This window comes from Mytilus galloprovincialis, chromosome 4 (genome assembly GCF_965363235.1).
Source record: "Mytilus galloprovincialis chromosome 4, xbMytGall1.hap1.1, whole genome shotgun sequence".
Classification (NCBI taxonomy): Eukaryota; Metazoa; Mollusca; class Bivalvia; order Mytilida; family Mytilidae; genus Mytilus; species Mytilus galloprovincialis.
In genome coordinates, this window is record NC_134841.1 from 29530007 (window position 1) to 29555528 (window position 25522).

General features: G+C 32.4%; 2 protein-coding genes across 7 annotated transcripts in view; one reads left to right on the top strand and one right to left on the bottom strand.

Annotated features, from left to right (window-relative positions):
* The window catches only part of LOC143071808 (cytosolic carboxypeptidase 1-like), a 45709-nt gene extending 31719 nt beyond the window's left edge, over positions 1–13990 (top strand). For 3 of the 4 annotated variants that reach the window (XM_076246405.1, XM_076246403.1, XM_076246404.1), the window contains exons 22-25: positions 4569–4748; positions 4916–5079; positions 5503–5526; positions 9470–13990. In XM_076246405.1, the coding sequence (XP_076102520.1) occupies positions 4569–4748; positions 4916–5079; positions 5503–5526; positions 9470–9647 (546 nt within the window). In that variant the 3' untranslated portion in view covers positions 9648–13990. The remainder of the gene's footprint in view (positions 1–4568; positions 4749–4915; positions 5080–5502; positions 5527–9469) is intronic. The other variant, XM_076246406.1, reaches the window with a different exon arrangement.
* Positions 13991–17032: 3042 nt separating this feature from the next.
* The window catches only part of LOC143071806 (C-myc promoter-binding protein-like), a 68724-nt gene continuing 60234 nt past the window's right edge, over positions 17033–25522 (bottom strand). For all 3 annotated transcript variants that reach the window (XM_076246401.1, XM_076246402.1, XM_076246400.1), the window contains 7 exons: positions 24557–24785; positions 23954–24104; positions 22442–22525; positions 22041–22149; positions 21757–21814; positions 21274–21446; positions 17033–20601 (listed from right to left, as the gene is read on the bottom strand). In XM_076246401.1, the coding sequence (XP_076102516.1) occupies positions 20465–20601; positions 21274–21446; positions 21757–21814; positions 22041–22149; positions 22442–22525; positions 23954–24104; positions 24557–24785 (941 nt within the window). In that variant the 3' untranslated portion in view covers positions 17033–20464. The remainder of the gene's footprint in view (positions 20602–21273; positions 21447–21756; positions 21815–22040; positions 22150–22441; positions 22526–23953; positions 24105–24556; positions 24786–25522) is intronic.

Here is a 25522-nt window from a genome sequence, read left to right on the forward strand (position 1 = left end):
ATCTGCCCTGAAATTTTGAGATGAATCGGACAACCTGTTGATAGGTTGCTGCCCCTGAATTGGTAATTTTAAGGAAATTTTGCTGTTTTTGGTTATTATCTTGAATATTATCATAGATAGAGATAAACTGTACACAGCAAAAATGTTCAGTAAAGTAAGATCTACAAATAAGTCAACATGACCAAAATGGTCTGTTGACCCCTTTAGGAGTTATTGCCCTTTATAGTCAATTTTTAACCATTTTACGTAAATCTTAGTCATCTTTTACAAAAATCTTCTCCTCTGAAACTACTTGGCCAAATTAAACCAAACTTGACCACAATCATCATTGGGGTATCTAGTTAAAAAATTGTGTCCGGTGACCTGGTCAACCAACCAAGATGGCCGCCATGGCTAAAAATAGAACATAGGGGTAAAATGCAGTTTTTGGCTTATCACTCAAAAACCAAAGCATTCAGAGCAAATCTGACATCGGGTAAAATTGTTTATCAGGTCAAGATCTATCTGCCCTGAAATTTTGAGATGTATTGGACAACCCGTTGATAGGTTGCTGCCCCTGAATTGGTAATTTTAAGGACATTTTGCTGTTTTTGGTTATTATCTTGAATATTATTATAGATAGAGATAAACTGTAAACAGCAAAAATGTTCAGCAAAGTAAGATCTACAAACAAGTCAACAAGACCAAAATGGTCTGTTGATTTCTTTAGGAGTTATTGCCCTTTATAGTCAATTTTTAACCATTTTTCGTAAATCTTAGTTATCTTTTACAAAAATCTTCTTCTCTGAAACTACTTGGCCAAATTAAACCAAACTTAGCCTCAATCATCATTGGGGTATCTAGTTTAAAAATTGTGTCCCGTGACCTGGCTAACTAACCAAGATGGCCGCCATTGCTAAAAATAGAACATAGGGGTGAAATGTAGATTTTGGCTTAAAACTCTGAAACCGCAGCCTTTAGGGCAAATCTGACATGGGGTAAAATTGTTTATCAGGTCAACATCTATCTACCCTGAAATTTTCAGATGAATCTGACAACCTGTTGTTGGGTTGCTGCCCCTGAATTGGTAATTTTAAGGAAATTTTGCTGTTTTTGGTTATTATCTTGAATATTATTATAGATAGAGATAAACTGTAAACACAATAATGTTAAACAAAGTAAGATTTACAAATAAGTCAACATGACGGAAATGGTCAATTGACCCCTAAGGAGTTATTGTCCTTTATAGTCAATTTTTAACAATTTTCATAAAATTTGTAAATTTTAACTAACATTTTCCACTGAAACTACTGGACCAAGTTCATTATAGATAGAGATAATTGTAAGTAGCAAGAATGTTCAGTAAAGTAAGATGTACAAACACATCACCATCACCAAAACACAATTTTGTCATGAATCCATCTGCTTCCTTTGTTTAATATTCACATAGACCAAGGTGAGCGACACAGGCTCTTTAGAGCCTCTAGTTTACAACTGTCTGTGAACTGTCCCATTAAATTGAGCATGTTCTATGCAGGTGGGGACTTATGTTTTTATGTCTGTGTGTCAGTTTGTTCGTCCATCCATCCATCTGTCCCTCTTCAGGAAAAAGTTTTTGGTCAAGGTAGTTTTTGATGAAGTTCAAGTCCAATCAACTTGAAACTTAGTACACATGTTCTCTATGATGTGATCTTTCTAATTTTAATGCCAAATTAAAGTTTGTAACCCAATATCATGGTCCACTGAACATAGAAACTATAGTAACATTCTTTTGTGAAAAAAATTCCTGAAAATCTTTATCTTGATATAGAAAGATGAGACCTGTAATTCCATATAATTGGCAATGTTAGTGGACTAGTTCTCTCAAATCTAACAATTTTAGAAACTATTTTAAACATAATGTTTTTTTCCAGGAGTACCCGGTAAGAATTGTATTTTTAGCTCACCTTTCTTAAAAGGAAATGTGAGCTTTTGCCATCACTTGGTGTCCGTCGTCGTCCGTCCGTCGTCGTCGTAAACTATTTCAAAGATCTTCTCCTCTGAAACTACTGAACCAATTCAAACCAAACTTCATCTGATTGATTCCTAGGGTATCTAGAATAAAGTTTGTGTTTTAATTCCCATTTCATCAAAAAACATGGTCGCCATGGCTAAAAATAGAACATAGGGGTAAAATGCAGTTTTTGGCTTATAACTCAAAAACCAAAGCATTTAGAGCAAATCTGACATGGGGGAAAAATTGTTCATCAGGTCAAGATCTAACTGCCCTGAAATTTTCAGATGAATCGGACAACCCGTTGTTAGGTTGCTGCCCCTGAATTGGTAATTTTAAGGAAATTTTTGCTATTTTTAGTTATTATCTTGAATATTATTATAGATAGAGATAAACTGTAAATAGAAAAAATGTTCAGCAAAGTAAGATTTACAAATAAGGCAACAGGTCCAAAATGGTCAGTTGACCCCTTTAGGAGTTATTGCCCTTTATAGTCCAATTTTTAACCATTTTTCGTAAATCTTAGTTATCTTTTACAAAAATCTTCTCCTCTGAAACTACTGTGCCAAATTTAACCAAATATGGCCAAAATCATAATTAGGGTATCTAGTTTAAAAATTGTGTCCGGTGACCGGGCCAACCAACCAAGATGGCCGCCATGGCTAAAAATAGAACATAGGGGTAAAATGCAGTTTTTGGCTTGTAACTCAAATCAAAGAAATTGGAGCAAATCTGACAGGGGTAAAATTGTTTATTAGGTCAAGATCTAACTGCCCTGAAATTTTCAGATGAATTGGACAACCTGTTGTTAGGTTGCTGCCCCTGAATTGGTAATTTTAAGGAAATTTTTGCTATTTTTGGTTATTTTCTTGAATATTATTATAGATAGAGATAAACTGTAAACAGAAAAAATGTTCAGCAAAGTAAGATTTACAAATAAGTCAACAGGTCCAAAATGGTCAGTTGACCCCTTTAGGAGTTATTGCCCTTTATAGTCAATTTTTAACCATTTTTTGTAAATCTTAGTTATCTTTTACAGAAATCTTCTCTTCTGAAACTACTGGGCCAAATAAAATCAAACTTGGCCACAATCATCATTGGGGTATCTAGTTTAAAAAATGTGTCCAGTGACCCGGCCAACCAACCAAGATGGCCACCATGGCTAAAAATAGAACATAGGAGTAAAATGCAGTTTTGGGCTTATAACTTAAAAACCAAAGCATTTAGAGCAAATCTGACAGTGGGGGAAATTGTTTATCAAGTCCAGATCTATCTGCTCTAAATTTTTCGGATGAATTGGACAACTGGTTGTTAGGTTGCTGCCCCTGAATTGGTAATTTTAAGGAAATTTTGCTGTTTTTATGCCCCACCTACGATAGTAGAGGGGCATTATGTTTTCTGGTCTGTGCCTCCGTTCGTCCCGCTTCAGGTTAAAGTTTTTGGTCGAAGTAGTTTTTGATGAAGTTGAAGTCCAATCAATTTGAAACTTAGTACACATGTTCCCTATGATATGATCTTTCTAATTTTAATGTCAAATTAAAGTATTGACCCCAATTTCATGGTCCACTGAACAAAGAAGAAGATAGTGTGAAGCTCAGGTTAAAGTTTTTGGTCAAGGTAGTTTTTGATGAAGTTGAATTCCAATCAACTTGAAACTTAGTACACATGTTAACTATGATATGATCTTTCTAATTTTAATGCCAAATTAAAGTATTGACCCCAATTTCACGGTCCAGTGAACATGTAAAATGATAGTGCGAGTGGGGCATCCGTGTACTATGGACACATTCTTGTTGGTAATTATCTTGAATACTATTATAGATAGAGATAACCTGTAAACAGCAATAATGTTCAGAAAAGTAAGATTTACAAATAAGTCAACATGACTGAAATGGTCAATTGACCCCCTAAGGAGTTATTGTCCTTTATAGTCAATTTTTAAAAATTTTCATAAAATTTGTAAATTTTTACTAACATTTTCCACTGAAACTACTTGGCCAAGTTCATTTTAGATAGAGATAATTGTAAGCAGCAAGAATGTTCAGTAAAGTAAGATGTACAAACACATCACCATCACCAAAACACAATTTTGTCATGAATCTATCTGCGTCCTTTGTTTAATATTCACATATACCAAGGTGAGCGACACAGGCTCTTTAGAGCCTCTAGTTTTATCGATCTTTTTTGAAAAATTGAGTCATTTGTCATTTGTAAATTAAAAGAAGTTTCAATGAAATTGCAAAAAGTTGTTAATCAAATTTGCCTGCAGATATTGTTCTACTGAACTGGTACAACCTGATGGCAGTTTATTATACACAGGAGCTTAGTTATGATATTTTCAATTTATCAATATCAGTGTTCTATAGACAAGATAGTGATATTGTTCCAAATGTAAGGAATACAAGGAGCTTGAATACAATAGTTTTGATTGGTTGTTTGAATAATTAGCTACATTTATCAATGGGCATATTACATGATTAGTTCCTAGCTTACATTGATTATAATAAAGACATATTGTGTCCTCCATAGGATAGTGTGTTTAATGACTGAAAAGCATACATATATATAATGTTTTAAAACATTATTTAACTTTCAGACACTGCCAAGGATTTTACACTTAACATCTCCAGTGTTTTCCTGGCCGAACTGTAGTTTTCTTGTTGAGAAAGCTAAGGAAACAACAGCTAGGGTTGTGGTATGGAGGCAGATCGGGGTGCTGAGGAGTTACACCATGGAGAGTACATACTGCGGAATTGATCGTGATGGAAAGTTTAAGGTAATTTTGTATTTCTATCATGAAATAATGAAGTTTGCCAGTTAAAGATGTCTTTATTGGTTAATTTATTCTGTTGGGTTGTTTCTCATCAACAAATCTTTGAATCTAAATGGGTTTCTTATTTTCACCAAAAAAAAATATCATTAAAACATTAGTTCTTTTTGTAGGATCAACATATTACAACCTCAATGATGGAAGACATGGGACAAAAGTTCAGTGAGGCCCTGATCAGAACTCGTACCAAATACACAACTGAGAATATGGTATCTTTCCCACCATTGTCAGACTCACAACAGAACCTAGGGGCCACAGCTCAGGATCCAGATCTACTGTATGTATAGTTTGTATATCCCGTACAATTTATCCACTTTTGTGTTTCACTTTCTACTTGATTTATGATAATTGGTTTGTTGTGTAATTAATCATTGGTTTTAGATAATCCAAATATTTGTGAACTTTTGTTGGGGAAAAGATATTTTGTTATAATTGACAGTAAATTCTTGTTATATTAGAAGCAAACAGATAGAATTTATTTTGGAAATCTAACAACATATAAGGAAACCAAGTTGCTAAATGCAGTTTAAATTGTTTTATAAAAATGATATGATATGTTTAAGTAGTGTTAGAAGTAAAGCCTCCTAATAAAAAGGGAATAACTAAATTTTTTTAATTTTCAAAGAAGGGGAGATTATAACAAGAATTTACTGTAGATCAGTGAACTAATTGTGCAAATAACTCAAATAATTGATTACAGGAAGAAAGCAGACAGTAAGAAAAGGTAATATGGGTGTGTTTCTGCTGAACTATGCCATTACTTTGCATCTGTCATTTGTTATTTAGAAACAAACTTTTTACTGCATATTTAACATAAGAAAACAATTATTTTGCCTGATTTAACTTTTACTGCAACATCTTTAAGCTTAAGGCAAGTAAATTTTAGTATTTTTGAAAAAAAAGATGGTCTGCTTCTTATTTTCATTTAGTTCTTATACTGTTTTTACCAGGAACTTTTAAACTTTAAATAATAAATTAAACTCCACAAGACTCCTTTGAAATGAGTAAATTACATAATATAAGTGTGAGTATGCAATGCTTATGTATTTAAGAAAGAGAGATGACAAATTATGCTTACTATATATTGTGGATTCTTTATTTTCATGTGTATACATTTTTACGAATTTATGAAAACAGTTTTTTTTCCCCGATACTCAAATTTGTGTTTTTGAAAATTTTGCATACAAGGTATATATAGAAAATTTGTATTTTGTTGAAGTTTAAAATTCATGGATCACATTTACCTCAAAACTTAGTTTCCCATGAATAATAATGAATCCACAGTATCTGATATCTTTTTTTCCTAGACTATCTTAACTAATTCTCTCTAATTGTGCACACAATATTTATTATAACATAGAAAAATATATAGGAAGTAGATTTATTAACAAAATTATTTTCTGGATGTTTTCATTCAGTAGTGTTAGTAGAGTATTATTGACTTCACAAAATTAAATGTTGTGTTTTTCTGAATCTTTTTAGCTCACCTGGCCCGAAGGGCCAAGTGAGCTTTTCTCACCACTTGGCGTCCGTCGTCCGTCGTCGTCCGTCGTCGTCGTCGTTAACAATTTACATTTTGAACTTCTTCTAGAGAACCACTGAATGGAATGGAACCAAACATGGCATGAATTTTCCTTATGAGGTGCTGACCAAGTGTTGTTACTTTGTAGCCGATCCATCATCCAAGATGGCCGCCAGCGGGGGACTTAGTTTAACATAGGACACTATGGGAAATGCATACAAATGACTTCTTTTAGAAAACCATTGAATGGAATGAAACCAAACATGGCATGAATGTTCCTTATGAGGTGCTGACCAAGTGTTGTTACTTTGTTGCCGATCCATCATCCAAGATGGCCGCCAGCCGGGGACTTAGTTTAACATAGGACCCTATGGGAAATGCATACAAATGACTTCTTTTAGAGAACCACTGAATGGAATAAAACCAAACATAGCATGAATTATCCTAATGGGGTGCTGACCAAGTGTTGTTACTTTGTAGCCGATCCATCATCCAAGATGGCCGCCAGCGGGGGACTTAGTTTAACATAGGACCCTATGGGAAATGCATACAAATGACTTCTTCTAGAGAACCACTAAATGGAATGAAACCAAACATAGCATGAATGTTCCTTATGGAGTGCTGACCAAGTGTTGTTACTTTGTAGCCGATCCATTATCCAAGATGGCCACCAGCGGGGACTTAGTTTAACATAGCACCCTATTGGAAATGCATACAAATGACTTCTTCTAGTGAACCACTGAATGGAATGAAACCAAACATGGCATGAATGTTCCTTATGTGGTGCTGACCAAGTGTTGTTACTTTGTAGCCGATCCATCATCAAAGATGGCCGCCAGCAGGGGACTTAGTTTAACATAGGACCCTATGGGAAATGCATACAAATGACTTCTTTTAGAGAACCACTGAATGGAATAAAACCAAACATAGCATGAATGTTCCTTATGGGGTGCTGACCAAGTGTTGTTACTTTGTAGCCGATCCATCATCCAAGATGGCCGCCAGCGGGGGACTTAGTTTAACATAGGACCCTATGGGAAATGCATACAAATGACTTCTTTTAGAGAACCACTGAATGGAATGAAACCAAACATGGCATGAATGTTCCTTATGAGGTGCTGACCAAGTGTTGTTACTTTGTTGCTGATCCATCATCCAAGATAGCCGCCAGCCGGGGACTTAGTTTAACATAGGACCCTATGGGAAATGCATACAAATGACTTCTTTTAGAGAACCACTGAATGGAATAAAACCAAACATAGCATGAATGTTCCTTATGGGATGCTGACCAAGTGTTGTTACTTTGTAGCCGATCCATCATCCAAGATGGCCGCCAGTGGGGGACTTAGTTTAACATAGGACCCTATGGGAAATGCATACAAATGACTTCTTCTAGAGAACCACAAAATGGAATGAAACCAAACATAGCATGAATGTTCCTTATGGAGTGCTGACCAAGTGTTGTTACTTTGTAGCTGATCCATTATCCAAGAAGGCAGCCAGCGGGGGACTTAGTTTAACATAGGACCCTATTGGAAATGCATACAAATGACTTCTTCTAGTGAACCACTGAATGGAATGAAACCAAACATGGCATGAATGTTCCTTATGTGGTGCTGACCAAGTGTTGTTACTTTGTAGCTGATCCATCATCCAAGATGGCCGCCAGCGTGGGACTTAGTTTAACATAGGACCCTATGGGAAATGCATACAAATGACTTCTTTTAGAGAACCACTGAATGGAATGAAATCAAACATGGCATGAATGTTCCTAATGTGGTGCTGACCAAGTGTTGTTACTTTGTAGCCGATCCATTATCCAAGATTGCCGCCAGCGGGGGACTTAGTTTAACATAGGACCCTATAAGGAAATGCATACAAATGACTTCTTTTAGAGAACCACTGAATGGAATAAAACCAAACATTGCATGAATGTTCCTTATGAGGTGCTGACCAAGTGTTGTTACTTTGTAGCTGATCCATCATCCAAGATGGCCGCCAGCAGGGAACTTAGTTTAACATAGGACCCTATGGGAAATGCATACAAATGACTTCTTTTAGAGAACCACTGAATGGAATAAAACCAAACATGGCATGAATGTTCCTTATGAGGTGCTGACCAAGTGTTGTTACTTTGTAGCCGATCCGTCATCCAAGATGGCCGCCAGTGGGGGACTTTTGAATGAAATTAAACATGTTCCTTTCCTTATAAATGAGGTTGTGTTGTCACTTTTAGCCAAATTTTATATTTTTTTATATGATTTCAAAAACCAAAGTAGAATCAGGTGAGCGATACAGGCTCTTGAGAGCCTCTAGTTTACTTTTATCTTTATTACTTATGCGCTTAGCCTGAAAGAATTTCTCCTGTTTGTTTGCTTCTTTCTGAATCCTAGAAAAAAAGTTTTAGACAATGTCATTTTTATGCTCCTACTGTCTGTCTTTACATCCATCGATACATCCAAACTTTGGTTTCCGTTCTCTAATTTTAGTTTGACGCAACCAAATGTTATGAAACTTATGTACAATGCTTAAGGCTTTTCCGATTTTAATTGTATGGTGGGCACTTGCAAGTGAATAAATCATCATCAATGTTTCTTAGCTTAATTTGGCAACATTGAACCATACTGGCTGCTTTTAGGGAATAATTATACCCCCCGCTTTAAAAAAGGGGGGGTATACTGTTTTACCTCTGTCTGTCAGTCCGTCCGTCCGTCCATCAGTCCGTCAGTCAGTCCGTCCCACAAAACTTTCGTCACATTTTTCTCAGGAAGTACACATCCACCCTTTCTGTAATTTGGTATCAACATTTATATATGTCGGCCATACCGTGTGATGCGTTTTCAGATTCATCACTCGACAACTTCCTGTTTACCGAACACTTGCATATTTTTACACTATTAATATTATCCACTTGCGGCGGGGGTATCATCAGTGAGCAGTAGCTCGCAGTTTCACTTGTTATTTCACTATTTCACTTTCATTAATGATTGAACCAAAAGAAATCTTAATTAAGATTTTTTATATATCTCATAGCTAGTTCCCCTTAAAGAGTATAGATATATGACTTGAATTACACTGATAGAATAGACCTATAAAACATATCCATATTTCTGAACCTTATTAAAATAACTTGTGTTTATTATAGTGGTGACGATGACGATTTGGATGAACCAGTACATAGACGACAGACATTACACAGGAGAGATGAAGATGAAAATCTATATAGTGGTGGAGAGGATATCGATGATATGAACGAGGAATCATCTGAAGAGGAAATGTACGGAGATGACGATGAAGAAAACTATGCTGACGACCAATCATAGTATTAGTACAAAGAGTTATTTTCCTTGAACAGTCGATACAGTTTGGGATTCTAATTAAACTAGATAGTTAAAATGTATTTCAATGATATGTGTAAGGTATATTAGTCATTTTACATCAGATATACTGCTTTTTTAGTCCACAATTTACATTAGGACACAACTGGCTGTATTTCATTTATTTGTCTAAACTCTTTTCCTTATCCAACATATGGGAAGGCCTCAATAGTAATGGAATATTAGTTACTACTTGTTGGGGATGTTTAAGTTTAAATCTAGTTATCATATCACTTTTTTTTCAATTTAAATTAATTGCTTTATGATTATTATCAAAAAATTAACTGCACCATAGAGTTAATTTATCAAAATGAGATGTTATAAAAGTTACTGTTCTATAGAATTTTATAAACATTTATTTTTGTTTTATTATGTTGACATTATTTGTTAGTATAATTTAGTATTATACCTTATAAGTATTATTAGAAATCTCAGCCAAAACTGACTGACCTTATATCATATTTATATCAATTATACATATATCATATCTTTTATGCTGATTTGTTACTTGTACAAGTGTAATAAGATGACCGACCATTTTTATTTTTATTACGAAGTGTGTTTTTTATTTTCTTCTTAAAACTAGCTTTAAAATTGATATACCAAGTAAGGTTATGGGTATTCTTTTTCGTTTTGTTTTTCTTCTTTTTTTATATTTTCTTTGTTATACAAAACAACTATTTTTACCTCATTGCAATAGAGCCTTTAATCTTTAAACATTTTCTTATATATTTATCATAAGAGTAGCCTTTATTTTTATTTAGAAAATTCATCATCTTTATTTTATTCTATTGAAATGATTTAAAACTGCTGTTGATTAAAACTTGATGTAAATAAACAAGTAAGAACAAACAATTGCCTTTAAGATAATGAACATTACAAAAAAACTTTCAATTTATTGATTTACAACCAAGATCTGTGAATTCATTTGTTAATTTGAAACTTTGTCATATGTAAGCATCAACAACTGTGATAGTAATGAACTTCTTCAATATATATATATTTTAATTTAACAAAAGAAGTTTTAACTCTTTTGTATGAAAATATTGTAATTTATTTTAAGAGCTTCACACTGATATTGTGAAATCTTGGACTAGCCAAAAACTCTTTATCCATAATTTCTCAAATGTGTTTTCTGAAAATCTAGACATGTGTATATTAAGTATATTGTATTGTTTTATTTTATCATTGTAGCATGTAGATCCTGCTTGTGAAATAGATAATTCTCATAATCTGTGCACAATTTAAGATTATTGTACAACATGTATTTAGTTTAGACTGAAACTCAAAGAAGTTATTTATTCATTTATTATAGTTTCAAAAATACTGCCATTCATGGCATAATAGAAACATTTAAATCAGTCCGACTTTGTGTAAAGAGGGGGCATTATTTGTAGATTAATGTTTTGTAGTCAAGAACAAAGATTTATAGTTTATGTTGCTAAAAGAAAACTTATATATGAAAATTATTGAATTAAGGTGGTGCATCTTTCCCCAACATTTAATATAAATTAATATGGTAATTAGATATAAAAATGCCAAACACTTTGTATACTGAATTTCAAAAACAAATTAAACAAAAATTTATAAATACATGCTTAGGGTGAGTTATTTTGTTTATTTTTTGTCCAATGAAAGTTAATATCTTCTAGCTATATATACATATTATGGATCAAGGGTCTGGAAACGGTCATATTTATCAGTCATGTCCTAAACTGAATGTGTTTGTCCTAAATGTGGAATTGGGATTTAGGACAAATTAGGTGAAAAAAATGCCAGATCCTTGTTATGAATGAAACATTCAAAACTAGAATGAAATAAACACACAAAAAAGTTGTTGACAATTTTGTTCAAGTTTGTAGAAGCATTCTCGGAGGCAGATTTAGGGGTGTCTGCCACCTTTCAAGATCGGATTCTAAACATAACCACACACCCAAAAATAGATTTAGACAACAGAATACTACAAAAAATTTATCTTAGTCATGTTTGTCATCTATACATATCATTTCTATAGCATTTTTATTGTTGAATACATAATCAGTTACTCAGGATCAACAGATCAAAAGCTTTAATTCATAACAATATTTTCACCATTGGCATTATACAACAAATAATTATACAGGAATCAATCAAAAAGAACTGGTCAGTGCATTCACAACTTTTTGTATAAACATGTTTATTTTTTATAATGTGTTTTTTTAACTCATGCATTATCCAAAAGCAATATATTCATTTTTCTATAGGATAACTGATATTTTGGTAGTTAGTTGTAGATACCAGAAAATAAGTGCAGACATACAAACATCTCAAATTAATTTGTATGCATGAAATTTCATAGCCAAATATGTTTGGTTGTCTGTATATTATTTTTAATACTGAAACCAAATTAATCTTATTAAGGTTAAAGGTTTAATTCAGCTAACTTTTTCGATCCCCTTATTCTTAAATCCCCAAGTGTGTGATGTCTTTTCCTAAGATATTTAATGCTTGAATTATCTTTTTGGGGTTAAGGCTGTTGCTTGTATTTTGACCAAGTATTCTAATTATGCTATAATATGTTATGATAGTCGACATTTTTGCACTGGATCTGTAATTTTATAGTATCATAATCATTTGGCAATAAAAGTTGAATGGAATTATAATGATTAAAGTAATGTTTTTGGTGCAATGTTAAAGACCAAACTTGGGTCTTGTCAAACATCCACTGTGTTTAATAAAACTTTTTTTTGGATGTGTCTGTATTGTTCTATGTTGCTGAAGCTACAAATATTTGCAATGAATCATGATGCTTAAATACCTATAACCAGTATTTATTTTATAGTTTTATTTTTGACCATTATATGAATGTTTAGTAATCAACCTGATTGGTCAAGCTTGTTTTTCATTGTCAATGTCTCAAATGAATTAGATCTGTTTCTATACTAACTTGTTACTATATGTTGATGTATAGTTTTAATTCCAGGAAATCCCCATGCTACAGGTTTGAGAAAACTGTTAATTGCATGTAAAGGTTTAAAAAATATATTGAACTACTGTCAATTGTACAATATAAAAACTATTATAAGACAATTGCACCTTCACCTTTTATTGATGGAGCAAAGATTTCAAATAAACAATGAAATATCAAAGGGCAATGATATACTTTGACCTGACTTTAGTATAGTCTTATGTAGAATCTTAGAAAGGGATGAAAATGGATTTATAATAAAAACCAATACCAGTCTGCATGCTTGATATTTAGAAAAGGGAGACAAATAGTCATAATAGTTTGGCCAGTAAGTGCTCATTATATCATAATGTTTGACACAAATGAACCTGGAGTTTGGTAGAATTATATAAATATGTTTTTACATGTAGTAATTTCAACCTGACTCAAATTATATTGGACATGTAATTTTATTTTTAAAAAGGATATAGATATGATTTATTTTTAAGACTTTGGGTATATACACACAACCATAGCATATAATTATAATGGGAAGAGCAAAGTGCTCTAAAACATGATTAAAATAGGTTATTGTTTACAAAGCTGTACTAAACTGATACAGGGTGCTATACCTGACAGGGTTTGTCACTCATTATATTCAAATGTGATAATAAAATTTGTTTTTTCAGAGATTATCTTTAAATTTAGCATTTTTACAGATGTATACAGTTACAAATTATAGTTTTATTTATAAAAACCATACATCAAATTTTCAAATTTGGAAATTTATTTTCATGGTCTGACATTTAATCTTTTTAAACCAACTGACCAAAAAAAATCAGTTGTAAATTTTTGTTGGTAGCCCGATCAATACCAACTATGATCATTTGAGAGAAAATTACATTTATAAACATTCCCTAAAATGGGGCAATTTTATTTTTTTAACAAGGAAAAAATATGTTTAATTTACAATTTATTATGTTTTAATGATTTTGTTTTTTAATTCGATTTTGTATTTAAAAATGTACTAACTATTCAGATAATTGATTATGAATAAAATGCTGGACCATTGAATATCATTTCTTGTTCTAATTGTACATTTCAATTTAAAAATATTATTGATGAGTGACATTTTATTCTGCCAAAACAAGACATTAGTGGTCTGATTTATTTTACAGCGGTACTTAATAATTTGGAGCTTTTTTTATTTTTAAGTTATGGCATCAAATTTGGGAGCTCTTTCAAAAACATTTATGCTCTCAATTATATATGTGAAGTTATATTTTTCATAATTTTGAAGTAGGTTATATAAAAATGATTTTAAAATTTTAAGTTTCTTTTTAAATATTATTGCCTTACTGAATTTTTTTTTATATATAATATCTATATACCAGGGATATTTAATAAAGTTAACCAAAAGAGCTGTCAAGTTTATAGTTTATTGTACTCTAAGTGTATCTTTTCTGGTCTAACCTTGAACTATGAAATTTGACTGGAATAATTGTTAGGTGTACATGTCCATCTGTGAAAGGTAAGATTTTCTTGGTTCCTCTATTATTAACCTTTCATATTTTTGAAGATTTGATTTTGATTTTTTGTGTTTCAACGCCACTTTTAAGCACCGCTTTTGGGGCTTTTTTGTTGCGGCCAGTTTTTTTTGGTGGAGGAAGTTGGTGTGCCCAGTGAAAGCCACTGACCTTCGATAGGAAAGGTTAGTTTATGACTTTGTGAGACATACATATGCAAATATGGCTGCAGAAACGGCATGAATTATTTTTATGAAGCTTTATATTATACAAGGTAGAAGACCTGAATGCTTCATACTAAGGTATCCAGATGCATTATGTTTAAGTTTCTTTTCCGTCATATATCCATTTGTCAAATTCTATATTTTGGTTCAGCAACTGCTTCAAAAAGCTGATCAGTTTTATTATGCCCCACCTACGATAGTAGAAGGACATTATGTTTTCTGGTCTGTGGCTCCGTTTGTTCGTTCGTCAGTTCGTCCATTCGCCCTGCTTCAGGTTAAAGTTTTTGATGAAGCTAAAGTCCAAGTAACTTGAAACTTAGTGCACATGTTCCCTATAATATAATCTTTCTAATTTTAATGCCAAATTAGATTTTTACCCAATTTCACAGTCCATGGAACATGGAAAATGATAGTGCGGGTGGGGCATCCGTGTACTTTGGACACATTCTTGTTTTTCTTCATGTGAATTCCTCTCTGTAATGAGTAATAGGGTCTCAATATTTGGCAAAAAGGATCCTTATAAGGTCTACTTGTCAATTATACAAGGTTCACTCGACTTCAACCTCATTAAATAGATCAATATTCAAGGTTATTATAAAGTAATAGATACTTTTTAACACTTATAGCACAATAGCTCAACAGTATTTGGTGAATGACCTTGACCTTTTTTCTTTGTTTATTGTCAACGTTAAGCTTTGAAATTAGATTGGTTTCCCGTTTCAGATACTACCAACAATAGGTTTAATATATTTGGTGTCTGGTGGGATTGAAAGGTGTACATATCTGTCTGACCTTGACTTTATTTACATGGATCATTGATAATGTTAAATTTATGTGATACTAGTAGTAAAACTTTCAAATTAAAGACTTTCAACTTTACATCGATATGCGAGACAGTTTATCTGCACCGTAACAATTTGCTTAAAATAATAATTTTAGATGAAGTGTACAAGATCTTATATCATGGTTGAATTAGCATGGACCTCATTTTCATGGTTAAGCGATTCACACTCAATTGTCCATAACAATGTGCAGCAATTCTGAAAAGTGCTCTGTGTACAAAACTAGGTAAAGGTTAGACCAGGAAGTTATATCAGGTGTACATCCGTATATGTTATATCTGTGATATCATTATTTATCATTGACCAAACTATTACATAGGGCAGTTAATAGAATTATGGTCAACTGTGGGATCTTTTTTTTTTTTGTTTGCAAGTCCATGTATATTGTTTTGTAACTTTTACAGGATATTAAATTACTAAGTTGTCTGAGTAATATGACCTTTGATCCTTATTTATGTCGTAATAATCATATTGTATCTTTATTATTAGGAGGCTTGCCTCTAGCTTGTTTTGTTGATTTTTGCTTTAAAGAATCTTAATAAAGTCTCTACTATTTTAAAAATATTGGGTTGTGTTATTCAACTATTGTTATCTCGTTATTTCAGGACTGAATTTAATACTTTGTGACTTGAAAAAAACAGGCAAATTTATTGTTTACCTGCAAAATATTAGAAATGCCATATTGAAAAGTGATGCTAATTATGGGAAAGTGGGTCTAGTAACCGCTCTTCTCTGTCTGTTTCGTTTGAACACTTTTGTCCATTTTAAAATGATTTTGTTTGGTCTGGAGCTTGATTAGATGCGTTGTGGAAGGCAAGCATTTTTTACACCTGAATCATGAACTTGTTTACCAATGGTTAATTAAATTCCAGGGTTCAAACTCACAACCTTGGTGTTGACTGGCAAGTGATTACAGTAGTAACTTCTTAGACCACTCATCTGTATGTAGGCAATGTAATTCTGTTTTGATTTTTGAAGTGTGGAGGGCATTGGTAGCCTTCACTTGGTATCTGCTCTTTGGTTGGGTTGTTGTCTGACATATTCCCCATTTCCATTTTTTTTTCTAAGCATTTTTTTTTACATCTGAATCATGATCCTGTTGGCCAATAGTTAAAAAATTTGGGTAAATAAATTTTATATGAAAGGGAATGATGAATTGTTCTTTAGTATACATGTTCCCTCAATCAATTTGCATGCAGTAACACAGGACAGGGCTGTTTGTCGTCTCTTGCTGTAAACTACCTTCTAGGCATTTCAGAGGTTGCTAATTTCATCCAATTTATTCTATTTCAAGAATGTTGAAGGTATCAGTTTTATGTTTTTACCTCCAGTATGAAAATGCTCTTATGCATATCTGTCACTTTTTATATTGCCACTAGTTATTGAGGAATTCTTCACATTGTGACCAGTCTTATAGCAAAGCCAACGCCAAATTTCTTATTGAAAGCATGATGAAGATCAGGTCATCTGTGTGTAGTTTTGTTTTTGATTTTAATGTGTGGCCAAGTTTGGTTTGGATAAGATTAGCTCACTTGGCCCAAAATAAAGCCAATACAGGAATTGGAAATTATCAGTATTCAGTAACAGGAAGTTGAGAAGCCATTAATTTGAAAATGCATCAGACAGTAAAGCATGTCGTCATAAATGCTAATATCAAATTTCAGGAAGCTATGATTTGTAGTTCCTTCGAAAAATGTCAAGAAAATTTTATGGGACAGACAAAGGTGTAAAACAGTAGAGGAGAGGGGATATAACAATTATTATGATAATAAAACTCCCATACTACAAATAAACACAAATTGAAAAGAATGCATATCGTCAAGAGTATTTATTTGATGAGCAATTATGACATACAATGAATGACAATGTAAACACTAGCTGACCACACTATTATAACTAGAAATAATGAAATAGTCACCCCCCTCTTTGGACAATGTTACCATTCAGAAAAAACATTTAAACTAAAACATGCATTACAAGCAAATATGTGAGCTAAATGCAAATATAGGTAAGTTATAAATTAAAAGAAAAAGAACAAAATAAAAAATCCCCCCTTCCAATTGTTTAATCAGAGAAGGAAAACATTTCATACTTTTATTGGACTGACGGATTCATCGGTATTAACGTTAAATAACAAGCTTCTTGTAAGATTTACTTTTAAGTATCATCACTGAGATAAATATATTGTTTTCTGCATACTGGTATCTATTTACTTTAACATTCTATATATAGTGTGATTGATTGGATTGATTTTATTATATTTCTTCCAATTCTTGATAAATCCCAGTGTTTCTATATTTTGAAGGTCAGGTGATGATGATGTGAGCAATAACTTACAGTCTTACTGTTAAACATTGACATGCAATAATATTACAATAGAAGATTTTATAAATAATAGAATGGACTGATAATGAACACACAAAAACATGATAGTTGCCAGTAAAGAAGCTACTGAAATATAATTACAGTTAATTTCTTAATCATTGTAGAGTAAAACTTTGGTTAGCTCGCTGGCTTATAAACGTTTAACTCAAGCTTAGAAATTAAGATAGACATCCGTAAACGCTATAGATAGGCAAAGTAAAACTTGTTTATATTATATTTATATTTGATAGGACTTGATCTCCTTTATACAACTGTACAATATACAAACAAAGCAACCAAGCTAACCAAAGTCTTGCTCTACATGCATTAGGAAATTAGCTCTAAAACCAGGTGCTCCGCAGGGCGCAGCTATATACGACCCCAGTGGTCGAACCCTGAACAGTGGGGGCAAATTTGGTCACAATATTCAAGCTTGATACTGTCTGAATTTGGATTGTGATCAAATTTTTTACATAATATGGGTTTTTGTCACAAAATTAATGTGGTCAAAGATCTAACAAATCTATTGCACAATACTGTGCAACTGAATATTTCTTCTTGAAACTTTTCAAAGTTTGAAATTTGAAAAATTTTGAAAAAAAAGGAATCCCTTTAAAAATGGTAAACAAAAAATCCCCCCCCCCCCCCCACTTTTTGAAATTCCCATTGGATCAATAACCCTTAAACTCAATCCCATGCTTTCTTTTGTAGTATTGAACCTTGTAGTACAATTTCAGAGAGATCCATAGACTTAAACACAAGTTATCGTCATGATTGTTTGGAAACTAGAAACATGCTTCTTTTTGGCCCTTTTTAGGCCCCTAAATCCTACATATTTTGGGCAATTAACCCAAAACTTAATCCCAGCCTCCCCTTTGTTATATGGTACATTGTGGTACAATTTCAGAGAGATCCATACAATTACACACAAGTTATTGTCTGGAAACTAGAAAAATGCTTGCTTAATTCCTAAACTTTGGCACCATAACCCTGAAAATGAATCCAAACCTTCTACTTGTGGTTTTAAACATTGTGATATAATTTCAGAGCAATTGAAATACTTGTACACAAGTTATTATCCTGAAACTAGAAAAATGCTAGTTTTGGGCCCCTTTTGGGCCCCTAATTCCTAAACAGTTGGGACCATCATCCCCAAAATTAATCCCAACCTTCATTTTGTGGTATTGAACCTTCTGAAAAAATTTCATAAAGATCTATTCACTCAAACTAAAGTTATTATCCGGAAACCAATGTGTCTTCGGACGACGATGACGCAGACGACGACATCATACCATTATACGATCCCAAAATTTTTTTGGGGTCGTATAAAAATAATTAAAATTTTGTTTTATAAGAGTAATGTCCACAGCAAGCCAGATTGTAGTATATCTATCACATGTGTTGTACTACCTTTGTATGAACTTTAATTTAAATGTCAGATGGATTAGGATATGTGGAATTCAAAAAGTCAATAATACATGATGGATCAAATAAAGTCTGATCAGAATTGTCTTATGTCTTTCATATACCTTCGTGTAAAGTTCCATTGATATCCATCTAAATGTTAAATAGGGGTAGCGTTTACGGGGTGAAAGGCAGACAGGGCAAGCTTTAATTATTCATCAAACTTTTGAGTACTAACTTAAGGGCACAAATAATGCATACATTATTGGGAACTTAAATTTCAATATTTTTATACAAAAGAAAAAAGACAAAACCAACCCCCAAACATAATGAACACCTACAGCCAAAGCTTGATAATCTACACAATACCTGAATATGGCATGCCAAACAGTAATCTACATAATACCTATACATGGCATGTCAAACACAAAGCTACAAAGACATCCTATTTAATAGAAGTGAATAATGCTAAAGACACAAAAACATATTTCATATGAATGTCCTAATTTCTAATGCAAATTATGAAAACAAAAAAATCATAATGTCAAACACAGAGTCAAACAAAACAAATAACAAGTTTAAAAAGTTTGGAATTTCATTCTGTACAACATTCTATAGACAGATGTACAATAGTTTCTACAGTATTTACACAACCTTACAATTTACCCATAATTACCATAAATACAATTATATTATTGATTACATTCTATTAGTGTCAAGTATATATGGTTATGAGTCCTGTGGCTTGTAACAATTCAGGTTTATTTATATGTTCTCCTATTATAACAAATGGAAAACTTGCTTTTAAAATATTAGAGTTAATTATTTGAAAAGAGAAGATCATGTGAAGTTTACTTTATTTAATAACAAAGGTGATCACTTTTACTTACAATTAATTTTGATAATTTAAGATGCCTTAGTACCACTATTACATGGAATATAACTATTAAACTACTACATATTTCTAGAATTTTTAATAAAATTCTTTTTTTTTTCTTTTCACAATTAAAAGCTACAGAAAGTTCAACACTCTGATCAGGTATATATATAGATGTTATATACATTTGAAGCCATGATTGGAACTTATATTGTTTAGCATACCACCAAAATAAAAAGCACCACAATAAAAAACACTATTTCACAACATATAATACGGCAAGTCGTAAAACCACAGCAGGAAAAGTTTTATCACAGATCAAATATATTGCTACCAGTTCATAATAGTTCCTGTTATATCTATCAGAGTCTAAGTATATGTTATATACATCTTTTGTCACATGATCCTTACATATTGAAGAAATATAAACAAGAATTAACAGCCGAATCAGATAAATCAAAAATAGTGAATTTACAATTGTCTGAGAAAAATTATTTATTAAATAATTTGCTCCAGTATATTTCAAAATACAATATCTTTCCCTTTAAACATATTTAGCAGTTTTGGAAATCATCTTCATTTGTATTATCCTTCTATTCTCTAAACTTCTAGTTCACCAAACACTTTTCTACACCATATGACTTTAGTTTTTCTCGGTCTGTCATCTCTTTGTGTTCTTTTCATTTCCATCTGGGAAAGTTTGAGGAATGCAGTACGAAATTCACGGTCAAAAGCATCTGAAATGAGTACATAATTAAATCAATCCACCTTATTCAACAATTTATAGACAGAAAGTTCAATAAATATTCTTCAAACAGCCAAAGATATAATGGACTAATGGTATTCTGAATGAAAATAGGTTCTGAATATAGAACATTTAAAGCAGTCTTAAACCAATGGTCCAAAGTTAATGATATTTTCTCTCAAAGGGTAATCTGTTGAACAGAGGATCAACTTGCCATACAATAAATTTGGACTGGATATTTTTCCATTGGATATCAGTTATCTTTGACTTATGACCTTGATATCAAATAGGAATTCTATCCTTTCATAAATGTCTGGTTAAGAATGCAAGAGACATTATAATCATACATTCAATAGTGTGCATTGTTCCATAGGGTAATCATATGACTATGACCAATGTTTTCCCTTCAGGGGGAACAATACAAAATTATTATATATTTCAAAATAACATTAGCTGTTAAAGGGATTTACTAACTGACAATACATGACATGTCTCATCCATAACTTTGTGACCGTCAGGGGATTGGGGATAATTTAATACTATTTGAAACTTTGATCCAAAGAATTACATTGTCATACTTTCTTTTATCAATACTTTGATGCCACATCTATTAACTCTTGCCAAATCAGTTTCATAAAGAATTTCATAAATAAGGTGTTCTTACCACAGTCAATATTTTCCCGACCACATGCCACTAAAGCTAAGAATAGAATATCTCTGTAAATACTTCTATGTCGACTTCTCTGTATACGGAGTCGTCTACGACAGTTCATCACCATCTTTATTGGACTAAGTAGATCATTACATTGTATACTGGTAATTATCTGGTGTAAAATTCTGTAAAACAAATAAACAATGAATACTATGTAAACATTCCTGGTGCAATACATCCAGTTATTTTTTTTAACAAATCATTTGTGGGGCTGTAAAAATAGTGATGACTCTTCCATAACCCTTTTGAAACATTCTTATTATGGTATTAAAACACTACTGACCAAATTAACATAAAATCAATCGTTTTATAATAGAAAATCCCCTCCACATCAACAATTGAAATAAATTGCCTCTCTACATGTGACAAGCACAAGAGTTTCACTTACAACTAATTGACTATTAACACCATATCTTACTCAACATCATTACTTACGCTCTATTAAATGGTTTTGCTTCAGTAACCAATGCATCAACAATGTGTGAGCTGTAACCTGTAGAAAAAAAGATTTAATCTGGATTTTTAAAATCATTTACACAACGTCTTAACTTACATGTATGTATACAATTTCAGAACATGATGGTGGAATTGATGCCTTGAATTTGTAACATAATTCAATTAAAATGAAAGTTACGGTGCTACATTGGTATTACCACATGTATAAGACAATGTTATTTCCAGTAAAATAATAATATTTTTTATTTTCCGCTTTTGCATACCTTCATTCCAGGCTTTGTACATGGGTAATCCAACTTCTTCATGTATCCTAAGATTGTCCCACTGAGGTCTGAATAAAACATGTTGACTAGTGTATACTCCTTCTGAATTCTGAAATAAAACCACAACTATCAACTAGTCAAAAATTCTGAATAAAACATGCTGACTAGTGTATACTCATTGTAAATTGTGAAGAAGAAAAAAACACCACAACTGTCAATCTTTTAAAAGAAAAATTCATGATGACTGAATAACATTAGCTTTTAAATACATTTTTGCACATATGTTAAAGATGGCTTTTTTCTTCTTCAAAAAGTCTATAACTTTAAATTTTAATCATTCTAATAACAATAAAACTACATTATAAATACATAAAACAGTACAAAAAAATATTACTTCTTACCTTAGGAGATTTGTTAATAGATTTTGCAGTCAATAAAAATCCTGGTAAATGACTAGGAACTTCTATTCTTTTAAAATACCAAACCTATAAAAGAAATATATATATGGAAGTGTTTAACGACCTTGACTGGCTTTTCAGCCCTCGCACGGTCGGCTCGGTGCCCGAAGACGATTGGTGAGCATTTAAATATTTTGTGCCGTGGGTCAGGAACGGGTAGCAAAGGACGCCGAATGGAGGCCGCCATCTTGGTTTTGGTGAGTTGATTTTACTTTTTGACTATTTTTGTTGTTTTCTTTACTTCACAACGGCTGCTTTCAGGGCCAGTTTGGTCAGCTTGGCAGCCCGCTAGCCTCGATGATGGAGTACTGGTAGATGAATCGTGGACGTAGTTCTAAAGATGACAGGAAGCGTTATCAGGACCCAAGCCGTGAGGCAGGAAAATGAAGGTCGTATCACCCAACAGCCTAGGATACAGCCCTCGGACGTTAATCGGCATGACACTCCCCATAATAGACAATGGTTTTGGAGGCATGTTAACGCGGGTACGCCAACTACTACGTCTCTCTGTACGGCATGGATTGGTTTCTGTCATCTTAGTAGTATGTCGTTGACCATCTAGCAATAAACCCTCATCGAAGATAGCGGGTAAAGGAGAGCTGACCCAGCACGTCCGTTCAGCTGTAAGGACTGAGACGTGACTGAATGATGTTGTAAAAGAAATAAAGGATGTGTGATGTATATTTATAATAATTAAAAGTTATTTACCTGTATGATTATTTGGAGGAAATCACAATTAACATTTCTGTCTTGCTGTATTCACAATTTGCACTCAACAAAATAAGACAAAAGTGGACTCACAGAAATGTTTCAACAGCTTTACTGATTTTGAAAGGCTTACTAAATGTATCCTTTACATTTAAATTATCAACAATCCAAGAAATTGTGGTGAAATTCATATGAATCATGTCAGGCAAAACTGTGCATCTTGTAACCAATTATCATTCAATACACTGAATATAGGTGACTTATTGCTCAAAGTATATGAGAAACAGTTAATCCAAAAACTAAATGTTGACCAATGACCTTTGAAGATGAGGTCAAGTTCAGATGTTAGATACATACAATTTACAATCATTCTATATCAAATAGTTGTCAAATTACTCATAACAGACAAAAATCATATTATTAAATAACTATATGTTTTAAGCAGTTGCTTAACCATGACAATGCAGGTAAAATAGAGAACTGACATTGCCAGATAGAAATTTAAGAACATATATAATCTTATAAGATTAAAATCATCCAGCTTTCTAACTTCTGAGACAGTTTGGACACAATATTCAAGCTTCATATTGCCTGAATCTGGATTGTGATCAAATTGTTGACATAATATAGGTTTCCACATCCACCCTAGATCAGAATTTCAATGTCATACATTCTGAGACATCCATTTCAGACAAGACAAATAGACACTGAAGTTTCTTCTAGTTTAAAGCCTTTGTTAATACTTACTAGATTCCAGAATATGATTGGATGTTCATCAAGAAAGTTATCAGATATCAAAGACAGATCACCCTCACTGGACAGGATGTTCTCCAATTCCTTTCTCAATACGATAGGACTAAGGTAGGGTACACTTATAGGGTCTAAACTAGATGTACACCTGTAACAATAAGTCTATATAACATACTGTGAATAATCTAGCTTTCTCTGATTGGTATTGCCATTTTTTTATTAAAAATATAAACTCTTTTGAATCCCTCTCAAATAGTAACAACAACTCTGCAGGTTTACTTAATTAGCAGAATAGGCACCAAGAACACTTCTAATTACAATGTCGTAATCACATTTAAAATAGTTTTTTTTTTCAATCAATCTTCCAAACAAACTTTAATAGAGCAAATATATTTAATTCACCAGACGGTCAACATTATAAAAAATATTTGTGTAGTTTAGAAAAGTTTTGTTCAAATGTCAAATTAAGTCACATCATATTAAATTCTTACATATCTCAAATGCAATATTTTTTTTAACTGTTTTAAAATATTCTTTAAAGTTTAATTAAAGCAGGTAAATTAAAGCTGGTACGATAAAATAATAAATGTCTGATCCTACCTGTCCATAAAATCCCTCTTCATTTCTGGAATAGGATCTGGCCCTGATGGAAGCACTTCTTCTTCACCTATAGATATACGTAACGGAGACCTCAACAGTCTAGCCTGAAAGTCATCAGTGGAATCATAGGACGAACCATACATCATATTGTCTGTAGCACTTGTAAAACATTCACTGGCACATCTACGTCTCAATCCTTTCTGGGCCATGTCTTCTAAATTAACAGAACCTTTGGGAGAGGAAAGTCAATTACAAATCTATGTTAAAATTAGGGCATCATTATAATATAAAAGATTATTTTATAGTATCTATATGTTATATATTCTATATATTATAACATATGTTGTCAATAGTAAATGTGATAACTTGGATTTAATAATTTTGTGGATTTTGGAAAACTGGCTTAATGATATGAAATAATTTAGTTTGTAAAGGAATGTATAGTAAAATTTACTGCACCTCAAATTATATGGTTTATGGTGAGGAAATCAAGGGTTGTGCTGGAAATCTAAGGGTTGTGTGCAATAAAAATCATTGGTGGTGCTAATAAACTGTGGTGATCCCTGTTACAGTAAAAGGAGCACCACCCTCAAATAAACTGTGATGATCCCTATTACAGTAAATATACATAATTTTTACATGTAACAAAAACTGACAATTTACCCCAATTCAATTTTTAATTTTGAAGGAAACATTATATATTATCTTAAAAGTTTTTCATTGAGTTCTCTTTCTCTTACATCATGGTGAAATCCCCATGTATATCCTTACAAAGTCAGACAATTTAACATAACTTAATAAGCTTGATTTTTTTAATTCTTTTTTTTTTTCAAACTGACATGATAAAAATGACAATATAGCAGAAGTATGACGATGTTGTTGAAAATTTTGAGTCCACGTGCCCCCTACCCCCATCACATATCTACCTTAAAAGAAACATCAATGTGTCAAAATAAACAATATAAA